Source organism: Gopherus evgoodei, unplaced genomic scaffold (genome assembly GCF_007399415.2).
Source record: "Gopherus evgoodei ecotype Sinaloan lineage unplaced genomic scaffold, rGopEvg1_v1.p scaffold_38_arrow_ctg1, whole genome shotgun sequence".
NCBI classification, from domain to species: domain Eukaryota; kingdom Metazoa; phylum Chordata; order Testudines; family Testudinidae; genus Gopherus; species Gopherus evgoodei.
The window spans coordinates 806,531-821,661 of record NW_022060059.1 but is presented as its reverse complement, the minus strand read 5'-3'; the positions used below and the strand labels follow the sequence as shown (position 1 = coordinate 821,661).

At 49.4% G+C, this 15,131-nt stretch overlaps 1 protein-coding gene across 1 annotated transcript in view; it reads right to left on the bottom strand.

Annotated features, from left to right (window-relative positions):
- LOC115642159 (coiled-coil domain-containing protein 33-like) overlaps positions 1-15,131 on the bottom strand; it is a 291,133-nt gene that overhangs the window by 207,050 nt on the left and 68,952 nt on the right. The window contains exon 8 of the mRNA XM_030545599.1: positions 1,126-1,255. Within this exon, the coding sequence (XP_030401459.1) occupies positions 1,126-1,255 (130 nt within the window). The remainder of the gene's footprint in view (positions 1-1,125; positions 1,256-15,131) is intronic.

The window sequence follows — 15,131 nt, the reverse complement described above, 5'->3', positions numbered from 1 at the left end:
GGTTAGCACAGAGGAATCCACAAGCAATAATGAAATAAAAGAAATAAACGTAATCACATCTTCCTAGACATTCCTGATCTACTTACATAGCGAGGGGTTTAAATGAGTAGTTTCTAGGTATGATACTGATGATTTTTTTATACCTGGCCCAAGCTTCTTACAGCATAGCTGCTGCCCTGTCCACTTTTCCCCAGGAGAACAATAGACAGACAAAAGGGAGTCTTTTTTCAATTTTAAAAAGTTCTAGCCTTCCTATTGGCTCTTTTGGCCAGGTGCCCACTCACTTCCTTTTACCGATGCATAGCAGAGAGACTTTTTAACCCTTTGCAGGTAAAGCAAGTAGAGAACAGCTACTAAGAGGTATTTTATAGCTGTTGTCTGGTTGGGTGTCCATAAAAGGCAACTACCCTCAACCCCCTTCATTTATCACAACCCAGTTCTAAGACGCTGAGACTCCCCCAAAGCCCAACACTACCTCGCTAAAGCCCCACCAAGCCCAGCATTACTCCACTGAGACACCCCAAAATGGAGCACTACCGTACTGAGACCCCACAATACCCAGCATTACCATGCTGTGATCTCCTAAATATAGCAGGATTGTGCTGAGACCCCTCCAAACCCAGCACTATCACACTGAGACCTGTCCCATGAGACCCCCTAAATCTTCAGCACTATAGCCCTGAGACGCTATCCCCTGGGATCGAAAGCAGCCTGGCAGCTTTGAAATCCAGCTTGGACCACTGCAAATTGCTGCCTGCTGGAACGGAATAATCTCTGGAGTGGCCCAGGAGACCATGGCTTTGTTGTGACAGGTGAGTGAGTGCTGGGCCAGTACCTGCTGTTACTGGGGCTTCTGGGGGAGCTCCAGCTGGGAATTGGGTGGGAACAAAACCCAGACACCTAGAATTCCCCAGTAACTCTTCTGTCTCACACACAGAGCCACACTAAATCCAGAGCATTTCCTGTGGCCTCGCACTTCCATCTAGCTTTCCAGCCTAGATATGAATGAATATCTTTGGTGCCCAACAAACCAGAGTGAATCAATAGTTGTGCCTAAATCTGCCTATGCCCTTTGCACCAGTGGAATGATCCAAAGCTGTTGAATCCCAGAGGAGAGGAACTCACTTGTTTTGTACGGATAGTATTCGATCACCAGGCTGCAATCGTCTGAGAAGAGGGTGGCCCCATCCCTGCCTTGGAAGAGGAAGGAGGAGTTCCAGGTTGGTTTCTCTGGGGGTCCACCAGGTTGGGTGACCTTAGATACGGGGGCAAAAAGATGACAGTGTCAAAATATAGGGAGATAAACACCTGATTTAGGGAGCACTGGAGGGTGCGTGGGTGGGGGAATTCCTGTCTCTCCTTTGACAATGCAGAGTGTGCAGTAAATCCATGGAACAAGAGGCCTTTACTGATTGACTAAAGGGCATTCCACAGAGCACACAGATTAGAAGCTGTCAAGACTGGGTCTTCAAGCATCAGTGATCCCTGCGTCTTCCCAGGACTCCCTGCAGCGAATCCAGTCAAGCAGACTCCTGCAGGAGGCTTGTACTGTGCCCCTTCAGGATGCTATGCTTACGGTGACTATTTGCAGTGACAGCAGGTAGCCATTCCAAAACCAGGGAACAATCTATGAATCTAGAGTTGCCAGGTGTCCAGTTTTCGACCAGAATACCTGGTCAAAAAGGGACTCTGGAGGCTGTAGACCATAGGATAATTTTGCTAGCTATTATGTCCTACTAATCCAGCCAGCAGTATTAATTCATGTTTATTTTTCTGAAATTAATCCATTTTATTCTTATATTTTATCAGTATTAAATCCTTGGCATTTAGAATGTGTTGAAGCATGTATTTCCTAATAATAAGTTTTGCTGAAATGCAAGAAGCCTACCAGCCTGTAAGATCCAGTAAGATCTGCTATATAGCAAAAAGTAGAATTAGTTATAAATATTTCAGCATAAAAGTTGGCAATCTTTGGCACAGATAAGAATGGTCCCTGAACTTTGGGGAACCAAAGGGAGGAACTATCTACATCACATCACAAATTTATCCAGCATCTATAACCGGTTGGTAACTGCAGGGTACACCACAAATCGAGGTCATCAAGAGAGCGTAGGTTGGCAGTTTTGGAGTGAGATAATCCTTATTAATATATTTAGAAAGTAAATGTCATAATCCACTTACCTAGAGGAGAAGGGTACCTATACATTTCTTAGGGTATGGAAATTAGATTTGGGTATAGTAGGTTGGGCCTGAATTGCATAGGTCAGGATCCTATAAAATACCTTGTATCTTGAGCTTTTTTAGCAATTAGGGTTTGCTGTGTTCTATATTCTAAACTCTTAAGCTCTAAACTCTTTTTAGTTCTTACTCTTCTAACTCCTGAAGCTTCTGTTTCTTGGAGTGCTTTTTCCAGTTCTATACTTTATTCTGTCTTCTATCATGCTATCAGCTCAGCTTGTGCAGTATAGTATAACTACTCAACACTCCTAACCATTGGGGAAGCCAGCATCATCGCATAATCAGGCATGCCAGGAGTGAGGCTGGTCCTTCACCTCCTATTACCGGGCTCCCAAGGAAGGGCGTGAGTATGTCAGGTTAAGGTATTTATAATAGAAATGTTACCACCAGGAGTTTTGGAATTCCTTTACTGTTTTGCAGTTATAAGTTTCATTGCATTCCTTATTTTTATGTTAATGTCAATAAAGATTTTATCAATTTGGTATTGTCCTCAGTGTACACATTCTTGCCAAGCATCCCGAGAGTCCTCTCCTGATATAGCGCTCTCTGAGTTCTTGAACTCTATAGTCTGAATTGGACAAGAACCTATAAATCTTCTGGTCAGATGCAATCAGTGGTGAGCCATAAAAACCAACCCATCAAATTCAGGTCAACATGGCTCCGGCCAGCACCACTGACCAAGCCATTAAAAGTTCAGTTGGCAGTGCTGTGGGTCTAAGGCAGGCTAGTCCCTACCTGTCCTGGCACTGTGCTGTGCCCCAGAAGCGGCCAGCAAGTCCGGCTCCTAGGTGGGAGGAGGGAGGGCATGGGGCTCCGTGCTGCTGTCCTTGCCCCGATAACTAGCTCCGCACTCCCATTAGCCAGAAATTTCAGCCAATGGGAGCTGGGGGAGAGGTGCCTGTGGGTGAGAGCAGCGCATGGAGGCTCCTGTCCCCTCGCAAATAGGAGTTGAACCTACTGGCTGCTTCCGGGGCACAGCATGGAGTGTGGGCATGTAGGGACTAGCCAGCCTGCCTTAGCCCCCCTGCGCTGCTGATTGGGAGCCGCCCGAGGTAAGCCCGCACCCCAACCCTGAGCCCCAACCCCCTGCCCCAGCCCTGATCTCCTCGAAACACAGAGCCCCCTCCTGAACCCCAAACCCCTCATCCCCAGCCTCACCCCAGAGCCTGCACCCCCAGCCAGAGCTCTCAACTCCCTGCACGTCAACCCCCTGCCTCAACCTGCAGCCTCCTCATGCACTCTGAATCCTTTGGCCCCAATCCCCAGCCTGGAGCCCCCTCCTGCACCCCAAACCCCTCATTCCTGGCCCCAGCCCCAGCCTGCACACCCAGCCCAGAGCTTGTACCCTCCCACACCCCAACCCCCTGCCTCAGCCCAGAGCCCCCTCCCAAATTCTGAACCCCTTGGCTTACCCCCTAGCCCAGAGCCCCCTTCTGCACCCCAACCCTCTCATCCCTGGCCCCGCCCCAGAGCCCACACCTCTAGCCGGAGCCCTCTCTCCCTCCCGCATCCCAACCCACTGCCTCAGCCCGGAGCCTCCTCCTGCACCCTGAACTCCTCATTTCTGGCACCACCCCAGAGCTCTCACCCCCTCCCGTACCCTAACCCCCTGAGACAGCCCGGTGAAAATAAGCGAGTGAGTGAGGGTGAGGAGATCAAGCAACGGGGGGGGGGGGCTCAGAGGAGGGGTGGGGGAGGGGTGGGGCAAGGGAGTTCAGTTTTGTAGGAGTAGAAAGTTGGAAACCCTAGGCCACCAGGCTGCTGAATCTGAAAGTCCTTCAGTTAGCACAGAGATATAAAGGTTAAGACATAGCCTGTCTGGCCAAGCCACAGCAACCAGTCAGACAAACTGCTATGCACTTCATGTCAACCTCTGTCTCTGGCTCCTTATCAGTCCAAAGTGAGAAGCCTGTGTCTTTTCAGAGAGCCACCTTTAACCTCACCATCCAACATCTTTTTCTTTGGTCTCCAGCTGGGGCCTTGGCTCTGCTTCTCTGCTGAGAGGTGGAGATGAAGGGAGAATTCCTTCTTCTTGGCAGTTGACTGCCAGGTGTCAATGTCCTGGCCCCTGGGGGTTTCCTGCTGTCTTTATTTGGACACGATTCAAAGCCAGTTGGTTCCTTAATGACCATTCATTCCACCCCAGATAGCATGGTGCACACACATCTCATGTCTCCTGATCTGCCCCAAGAGCAGACTTAAACCTTCCACCCCTCCCCCGTCGAGACAAAGTGCAGTGGGAAACTGAGGCACACATAGGCATCTTTAAAAGATTACAGAAAATTCCACTTTGGCACAGAGGCCTATGAGGGTCAATGTTCCACAGTGGAGTAAAGCCTTCACTTTCTACCATGGTCTGAAGCCTCCCCAGACAGCCCAAGTGGGACACAGGACAGACTCAGCTCTGAGTGCACCTAGCTTCTGGGTTCCCAATTCTTCCACCTCTGAGAGCCCAGCCAGATCCTGTGACAGTCGGTGCCCCCCGTAAGGCTTTATGAAGATATGCTTATGTATGTGTATATATGTTAGGCCTGAATAAAGATATAGCAGACAAAACCAGGAATGCCAACCTGACCAAAGTCAGGCTAACAGAGGTTTGTGGGTAATCCCTGAGTGGAAAACACTGAGAAGCAGCAGCATGTCTCACAAGCGCTGGGAAAAAGTGAGATAAAAGAGAAGCTGCATTCCTGGCATAGTACCAGATGTGCTGTGTTCGGGCAGCTCCTTCGAAGAACTGATAAGAGCCCTAGTTTTCCAGCCTCCTTGTTTTCACTCCCTGGTTTTGTTCTTTGTTTGTTTTTAACTCCCCTACATTTCTAACTTTAGGCATGCATGTATACTAAAGGTGTCTAGTTTCTAGTTGTTAGAAGAAGGGGGTGGGTTGCTCCAGTGAATAATTTATGACGCGATGGAACTGTCTATATAGGCTTATACTAAGATGTAAGAGGGGGCTGGTTCTCTCTGGAGACGAGCTGCTCTCTATTGATGCGTGCACTTGTCAATAAAGAGCTTTTGATCGGACCTTGCTGGTGTTGCCTGTCTCTCTCGCGGTCAGACAACGAACTTTGCCGTCGGGGTTAGAGTCCCTGACATATATATAACATAACTAGAATGTGTTGTATGCTACTGTCATGTTATAATCCCCACTCTGAACCTTAGCGTCCAAAAGATGGGGTACCAGCATGAATTCCTCTAAGCTTAATTACCAGCTTAGAACCTGTAGCACTGCCACCAACCAGGAATTCTAGTGTCTGGTACACTCTGGTCCTCCCAAAAACCTTGCCTGGGGACCCCCAAGACCCAGACCCTCTGGATTTTAACACGAGGAAAGTAAATCCTTTCCCTCACCGTTGCCTCTCCCAGGCTTCCCCTCCCTGGGTTACCCTGGAAGATCACTGTGATTCAAACTCCTTGAATCTTAAAACAGAGAGGAAAATGCACCTTCCCCCCTCCTTCTCTCTTCCCCTCCAAGATTCTCCCTGAGAGAGATAGTAATCCTAACACAGAGAGAAATTAGCCTCTCTCTCCCCCTTCCCTCCTTTCTCCCCACCAATTCCCTGGTGAATCCAGACCCAGTCCCCTGGGGTCTCACCAGAATTTAAAAAAAAAAAATCAGGTTCTTAAACAAGAAAAGCTTTTAACTAAGGAAAGAACAAAGGTAAAAATTATCTATGTAAATTTAAGATGGAATAGGTACAGGGTCTTTCAGCTATAGACACTGGGAATACTCTCCCAGCCTAAGTATTCAAGTACAAATTAAAATCCTTTCAGTAAATACACATTTGAACTCCTTCCAGCCAAATACACATTTGCAAATAAAGAAAACAAACATAAGCCTAACTCGCCTTATCACCTAGTACTTACTATTCTGACCTTATAAGAGCCTGTATCGGAGAGATTGGAGAGAAACCTGGTTGCACGTCTGATCCCTTTGAGCCCCCAGAGTGAAACCAAACACTAACAGCACACACAGAAACTTCCCTCCCTCAAGATTTGAAAGTATCCTGTCCCCTGATTGGTCCTCTGGTCAGGTGACAGCCAGGCTCACTGTTCTTGTTAACCCTTTCCAGGCAAAAGAGATATGAAGCACTTTTGTTCTATTAACTCTTACTTATCTGTTTATGACAGCTACATATGCCATGTAGCATATCTCTGTAAAGGTTATGATCTACTGAATCTATTAATCCTATTTGTATGCATGTATCATTTTTTTACTCAAAGTTATGAATTTTGGCTGTGTACTGGCTTGATTTCTAAATAAACTTAGTAGAGCATTTGGTCAGTTCCTGGAGAAAGGAATTTGCAGTTAAGTGCCCAGTCAGGAAGCACTTAAGGAACAATGCATCTTGGAATGCTTCAATCCACATAAGAAGTCTTCCGGGAGACATTCAAGATACCATGTGAGCAATGGCTTCTGCCTGTAAAAACTGTGAGTCAAGCATGGACATGTGACTTGCCCAGGTGACTCTAGAACTCCATCTTGGAGCTGGACTTTGCATAGGAGAGAGGAGGAGGTCTCCACCCACAAGAGAAAGTCTATTTAAGCCCGTGAGAGACCCCTCATTTTCTCTTCAGCTGTCTAAAAAGAGAGCTTCTCTACCCCCAAAGATACCTGAAAGAAACTGGAACAGAGGACAGCGACTGCAAGGGGTGTGAGTGATTGCTAGACCCAGACTAAAAAGAGATTAGCCTGTAAAAGGGAGCATTCTGGAACTGGTGAGGATTTTATCTGTATTCAGTTGGATTAGACATAGTCTGGTGTGTTTTATTTTATTTTACTTGGTAATTCACTTTGTTCTGTCACAACTTGGAACCACTTAAATCCTACTTTCTGTATTTAATAAAATCACTTTTTACTTAATACATACCCAGGGTCAATTAATAATACCTGGGGGAGCAAACAGATGTGCATATCTCTCTATTAGTATTATAGAGGGCTGTCAAGATCCCCAGCACTTGCCCCCTTTCTGAGAAGCAGACTTTACCAGCCATGTTTCTTCAGGGCAAGTGAAATAAGCCCGCATTTGCTTCAAACCATCTTCCTTCCCTCTCCCTCCATACCGTGTTCATGGCTCTCTGCTTTATTTAAAGAAATCCAGGTTGTTTGAAATTGTTTTCCTCAAGGCTTCAACTCTGGCTATAGCTCTCTCTCCAGCTTTCTCTTTCTCTCTCTCAGGAATATGCATCTAGATATTTCTTGTCAGATTCCTCTAACTTCGCAGTATTAAAGGGCAGAACCAATAAGAACACCCCCACTCTCCCATCGTTAAACCAGAAATTAACATTCAGAGATGATGCTTTGGGATTTTTCCATCTCTCTCAAGAGAAAATCAAATCTATTCCTGTCCCCCAAGCAATGTGCTCTGGCTGGAAGAACCCCTGTGCTTCCAACATGCCATGCCGTTGTAAGAGGATAAGCATGCTTCAAAGGATTGGGAGGATATATGGGATTGCTCCTGCTAGGGGGAAGGGGGGAGGGCAGAATCCTCTTGCCCCTCCAGCTGGATTCATATTGCAAGCTCAGATGGAGGTGAAGGGGTTAAGTTCCGTGGGCTCGCTATCCTGGTAACACTGCCAGAGTTCAATGGATAGAGAAGCTGCTACAGCAAGCCACTGAGGATTAGCTTGTTTGCATGTCAAAGGGAGAAGGTGCCTCAAAGCAGCAAAGAATTCACCAGTTGGGAGCCTGGATGGGAGGAGCTCTGAAATCCCAGTGACTTCTCCCCTAGCCTGGTTTGCCCCTATGACCCCGTAGTCCTAGCAGATGCTGCTGGAAATACCTCCCTGGGAGTGTATGGAGCTGGGGGAGAGATACCTCCTGGGGTGCTGTTGGAAGAGGCACGTGCAGGCAAGCTGGGAGTTTGTGGAGTACCTGAGTACTGTCCCATTGCAAAAATAGAGCAGTCAGTTCAGGACTTGGAGAATCTCCAGGTCTTTGCCTGGTCCCTGAGCCAGAGAGAGCTGCACTGGGGCAATTCACTGCAGGATAGAAGCAAAGAGTTTTGGGGAAAATGGATGCAACACATGCCATATGCACAGCAATTCTGTCCTATGGCCCAGAACCATGGAGACAGTGTTCTTTAGAGCAGGCCTGAAGAAAACAGCTGAGGGTCACCTCCCCAAGTGCTGCCAAGCTCCCCTGAAACACAACATGCCCCCAAGTGCCACCCAGCCACCCTGAAATACTCCTCCCACCAGCACCACCCACCCCATGGAAACAAACCCTCCTTCCCCAGCACTGCCCCACCGAAACAGCAGTATTGAACCTTGGTAATATGTTATAGTGGGCCCCTAAGGTAGTATAATTAAGGTAAAAGAAAAATGTCTTTTTGCTAGAAGTAGAATAAGACATTCCCGCAACTTTGTAATCAGTTGCCCTGTTGAATGAATGAAGTGTGAATGAGGAAGGTGTGGAAAGCCGGCACATCCAGACAGCTGCAACCCTTGGAGAGGGCATGGGAGCCAGACCAGATCAGTAGAACAGTTCAGCCACTGACTCTTTGCTCGCCTCCTCAGCCCCCTACCCCCTCGTCTCACCTCCTCACCCCTTGCCACTACCCACCTGCCTCTTCAGCCCCCCTCTCTCACCTACTACTTGCCTACTCACCCCCCCACAGGCCGCACAGTAAGCCCACCTACTCACCCCACGCAGGCTGCACAATGAGCCCACATGGGCCACATGTTGTGCAGGCCTGCTTTAGAGGCTAGGATAGAATGGGAATCAAGACCCCTGGGTTCTATTCCCACCTCCGCCACTGGTTAGCCACATGATTTTGAGCAATATAGCCATTTAGGAACCACTCAGTGTCTCCAAAATATATACATTTGGGGATACTGAAACCCCACAACACACTTGCACTGAAGCTGGAAAGGAAAGGAGCCAGCTAATAATAAGCCATTAGGCTTGCCAAGTTCATTACACATCCCATACAGTGCAACTGTTACCCATAGTGAGAACGGGCTCACTATGCTTGTGAGCTTCTCCCCTTTCAGAAGGTGGGAGGCCATGGGCCAGAAGGACTTGTTAGCAAAGCACTCAATCTTCCTATTCCTGGGGATGGATGGCTCCTGCAGACCAACACTCAGTCAGTGTGTTCCTGGGGTGCACGGTTGTCTCCTTTTAATAGAGAAGTCAATTTACCTGTTCTTTGGGGTGTATGGTTGTAGCTTGTTACTGCAGCCTAGCACCCAGCCTGCATGTTCTGGGATGTAGGGCTGTATCCTATTAGTAGAGAACTCAAGTTGCTCATCCCTAAGGGTGTGTTGTCCATTTTCAATATGCCTGTTACCAGGGCTGGTCCTATTGGCATCCAGCGGGTTCGCCCGCCCACTTCTAAAGGACCTCCCCCCAGCCTAAAAGGAGGACCCACAGGTCTGGGACACCAAGTAATTACATGGGACAACTAATGAAAAAACAGGATCGGGAGTGAGGTCATAGGGCTAAACGAAGGGAACCTGATGGGGACACCGAGCAGAGAACCCCGGACAACGCCCACTGCTCCTCGAAGGTGTCAAGGGAGCCAGAGGACGCCGCCCAGAGGAACTCTGCCTGGATGCGTGAACAGACGGAGGAACGGAAATAGGCCCAACAGTCGCAGGAAATCCCGTCGGCCAACCTCCTCTCCCTGCTGTTGTAGATGGCCAGTTTGGCCAGGGCCAAGAGGAGGTTGATAAGGAGATCCCGCGACTTTGTGGGGCCACGGATGGGGAGCGTGTAGATAAAAAGGTGAGGGGAAAAGTGCAACCAAAAACGCAAGAAAATATTCAAGAAGAGCTGGAACAGGGGCTGCAACCTGGCACACTCCAAATAAATGTGCACCAAGGTCTCCTTCTCGCCACAGAAAGGGCAGGTGTTAGGGACAGGGGTGAACCGTGCCAAGTACACACCCGTGCTCACGGCCCCATGAAGGAGCCGCCAACTGACATCCCCGGTGGGCCTCGGGATTACCAGGGCTGGTGCAAGGATATTTTCCCCCCTAGTCGAAATTTCCACCTTGCACCCCCTATTCCAACCCCTCCCCCCAGAGCATTGCTTATTATAAATTTTCAAAAATGAATACTGCATAATGTGGCATTGTTCAGTAGAATTAATACACGGTCGGCTTGAACATTTACTAATTTCATTATTTACTCTACATAGTTAATGAAAGTAAATGAATAACCTGACAGGGTGTGGGGCTGGCTGGCTTTGGGCAGGGGGGGTGCGGCAGGGATTGACTGGACACAGGGGGGTGTGGGGCTGGCTGGCTTCTGGCATGGGGGTACGGCAGGGGCTGGCTGGAGACAGGGGATTGTGGGGCTCGCTGGCTTTGAGCAGGGGTGTGTGGCAGAGGTTGGCTGGAGACAAGAGTGTGGGGCTGGCTTCGGGCAGGGAGGTGCAGCAGGGGCTGGCTGGAGATGGGGTGTGGGGCTGGCTGCAGGCAGGGCAGGGGATGTGGGGCTGGCTGTGGGCAGCAGGTGCAGCAGAGGCTGGCTGCGGGCAGGGCAGGGGGTGCAGCAGGGGCTGGCTGGAAATGAGGTAGCGGGTACTAGGGCCGTCCCTAGATATTCTGGGGCCCTATGCAGCCCCGCCCCCCGTGGGGGGTTTGCCCTAGGCCTCTGTGGGGGGCTCCAGGACTCTGAGGAGGCAAGGCTGGCTTGGGGGGTGGGGGGAACCACCCCGCAGCACTCACTGGCAGCGCAGCTGGGGTCAGGTCTCTGTGAGGGCAGGCCTGGTCCTGCTGCAGAGCTCTGGGTATTGGGGGCAGGGTGGGGCGGGGGCCCTGTGTCAGAGCCAGAGCAGCAGGGAGCAGCGCAGCACCCCCGGTGGCTAGAGGAGGAATGACATCGCTTCCCAGCCTGCCGCAGCTGATCAAAGCCACCACGCCCCCTTGCACAGGGGCAGGAAGCGGGTTACATGTTTAGATGGCGCCAGATGAGCATCGCAAACATTTTGGGTACTGCTTTTTGGCGCAGTCAAATCTTGGCACCCTAGGCAGCAGCCTAGTTTGCCTAGTGGTTGCACTGGCCCTGCCTGTTACTTCCGTGGAGCAGGGGCAATGCTTTGGTGTCTGGTACAGTGCAGGACTGTTGGTGCCTAAAATACAAACAGCAACAGCAGCTCTGGCTTGCTACAGACTCCCAGTCGAAGCATATTGCACCTAGTATAATATTTGCTGCTTCTTTTTTAAACAAGATCTGTGTCAAAACTAGAACCATGAATCCTCACCTGACTGAATTTCAGGGAAGTCACTTTCACATCCCTAGATCCCAATTTGTTCCTGTAGAGCTTGATCAGTTCTGAATCCACTAGGGGTCAAGACAGAGGAGACCTCATAAAAAGCCACTGCTCTTATGAGATCACAACCATTTGTGGGCCACAGGGTCTCACAAGAACAGCTGGATTAATTTCAGGGCTGTCCAGTCCAAAACTTTCTGCCCAGCTCTGTTTACAACTGTCAAAGTAAAGAAATAAATTGTGCAGGAGGATGACGATGTGATGTGAAACCCCAAAAGCTGACAAGTCTGCAGCCAGCCAGTCCTCCTGTGGGTTTAATACCACAGCCCAGTGCACTAATGCTATGGGAGGAAGAGAGGTGGGGAGGGACAATGGGGATATCTGAGCACCACTGACTGTCAGGAATCTCCCACTCTACATCAGGGCCAATTCAACCATTTAAGCGACCTAGGCGGTCGCCTAGGGCACTAGGATTTGGGGGGCGTCATTTTCTTCAGCAGTGACCACGGCAGCCGGATCTTCGGCCGCCCCAGTCACCGCCGGCATTTAGGCGGAGGGAGCTGGGGCAGGGGAGTGCGGGAAGGGTTGCCTGCAGCAAGTAAGGGGGGGCATGCAGGGGAACTCCCTGCCCCAGCTCACCCCTGCCCCGCCTCCTCCCTGAGCACGCAGTGACTGCTTCACTTCTCCCTCTTCCCAGGCTTGCGGCGCCTAAGCTGATTGGCGCCGCAAGCCCGAGAGGTGGGAGAAGTGAAGCAGCAACAGCGCGCTTGGGGTGCTCGTGTGGGCAGCAGGGGTGAGCTGGGGCGGGGAAGGGTGCCTCAGGGCGGAGGGTGAGGGATGAGGAGTTGCCGCAGGGGGGGCGCCACAGGGGGGGGAACTGCTGCGGGGGGGGCACTTCAGGGCCAGGGCGGGGAACTGCTGCGGGGGGGGGGACTTCAGGGCGGGGGCTTGGGGACGGGGGAATTTGCAAGGTGGAAGTTTCGCCTAGGGCGCGAAACATCCTTGCACTGGCCCTGCTCTACATAGCACAAATGTAGACACCACAACCAGAGCTTTAACTACAACCCTGTGCTTTAACACACAGAAACAAGATACTCTTTCTAAGCTGGGCAGAATCATCTCATCTCCTGTGTTTTGCTCCCGAGGCTAAAGCTGTTGTACCAACATAAATAAAAGGCAGATAGGTTTAGCTCTGTCTGCTCTGTGCTGTGTCACATCAATTTCCATCCCCACTCCCAAGCTCCCGTCCTGTTGGAAATTGGTTCTATGCAGCCCTGACTGGCTTGGGGACCAGACACAACCTTCTCAGAGATTCTCTGAGCCCTGTTTTAATCACTCAATTTTCACAGTGGATCAGCAAAAACAGCACTCAAATTTCCTTCTCTCCTCACCTGCATCATGTCTTACCAGAGCTGGTGGCTACATACTGGGCCCCAGCAGAAATTGGGTCAGAACACTGGACTGGGACCACCAACCATTCTTACTTTTCTAGGGACATTTAACCAAGGCTGCCTGTGGTTCTCACTAGAGAGAAAGGATGGTCCAGTGGTTAGGGTGCTGACCTGGGACTTGAGAAATGTGCTCACCACAGACTCCTGTGTGACCTTGGGCAAGCTGGCCTCAGTTTCCATCTGTAAAATGGGGATAACAGCACTGCCCTGCCTCCCAGAGGTATTTGTGAAGATAAACAGATTAAAGACTGTGAGGTGCTCAAATACTGTGGTTTTGGGGCAGTTCTTAGAGCAGTGGTTCTCAAACAGAGATCTGAGGCCCCCTGGGGGTCTGCGAGCAGGTTTCAGGGGGTCTGCTAAGTAAACCAGAGAGCAGGGCTGATATTAGATTCACTGGGCCCAGGGCAGAAAGCCAAAGCCCGAGCAACTTAGCTTCACAGAGCCCACTATGGGCAACTGCCCTCACTGCTACTCCCCTAATGCCAGCCCTGGCTTTTACTCTCCTGACTCTGGCACAGGATGGGCCACCATGTTTTTATAGTACGTTGGGGAGGGGACTCCAAAAGAAAAAGGTGAAGAAGCCCTGCTTAGGACAGCTTTAGCATTATAATCTCCTGTACCTAGCAGCAGGAGGCAACCCATTTTTTCCATCTCCGTCTGTTCTGATTTAGATGTTTGACTCCATTGTAAGTTGTCTCCATGATGGCAGCACTCTTTTCGGTCATCCTTTGTTTTCTAGGACTTCCTTCTCTTCCCTCCAAGTGGGATCCAATCTGAAATGCACCTCATGCTTCTGTTGCAGGGTAGCTTGATGGCATGGCCAAATCACTGCAGCCATCTCTGTCTGACTATTGGGTCTGCAGTCTGCTGGCCTTTGTAGTGTAACATTTCCACATCGGTTATACAGTCTCTCCTATGAATTCCCATGATTCTTCTTAACCAATGCCTATGGAGTGCATTCAGCTCCCTGTTGTGAACTTCCAACATCTGCCACATTTCTGAGGCACACAGTAGTGTTGAGTAGATAGTAGTGTTGTACAATCTCATTTTAGTGTGTAGATGTATCTTGCTACACTTCCAGGTGTTTGAAAATGGGGAAAAGATCCACTGGCTTTGTCGAGTCTTGCCTTAACTTCCTTAGTGAGCTGGCAACTAGCAGCTATTGTATTTCCCAGGTAGATTAAGTCATCAATCCTTTCATACTCTTCCTATAAATCAGACATCTGCTGGTGTAGACAGCATTCTCTCTTATCTACATGAACTTCTGAATACTGATTTAAAGTCCCACTTATGCTCATTCAGAGTTTTTTCATTCCATCCTGGTGTCCAGGAAGACTGTTTTATCCACAAAATCTAAATCTTGCAGCTTATCTCTAGCCCAAACACCACCACCTCAGCAGCACCTGTTGCTCTTCTGAGCACCAAGTCTATCACAATGCAGAAGAGAAGTGGGGATAACACACAACTTTACTTTATGCCAGTAGCAATCTTAAGCCATTCTGGCTCCACTCTTGGCACAGACTCATCATATAAAGCTTTTATCAGATTAGCTCTCTTCATTGGAATTCCATAGTATAGCAAGATCTTCCAGAGGGCTTCTCTGTTGACACTATCAAAAGCTGTAACTTCTCTGTGGACACTATCAGATAGAGATCCCCTGAATACTATCAGATGTACTTGTGTGTGCCTCAAAGCTCAGATTCACCCTGTTGTTTCCTAGATCTGACTTCCACTGCAACAGAATAGGGCACAGAAGGGATTCATGCGTATCTGTTGGACAGCATCCGTGTTTCAAATAATAAAAAAGGGACGTATGAAAGATTGGAAGAGGCTGTTTATGTCTCTTGTTACTGGGAACTCCTGAGATCAAGGCTTTGAGAGTCAATAGCAAGATTCACTGATCACTTCTGCATTGAACGGGTACCCACACAGCCTTACGAAGCTCTCAGGGTCATGTCCTAGCAAGCACTGGCTCAGAAACCTGGAATGGATTCTCTAGAAGATGCTTTCTTCCTAAGTCCTGGGCAGGGAGAAACAGGGAATGTCCTGTCCTATCATTCCAGCTGGTGACCACCCCCAAATGTTCGCAGCTGGGAACTGGAGCTACTTTCCAGGAAGCGATGTGTTTTATCATCATTGCTAGTAATTTCCATGCTGTTTTCTGGCTCCAGACCTAGAGAATGTCTTTCCATCATTGCACCATGGTCTTTTGAGTGCTCCATATT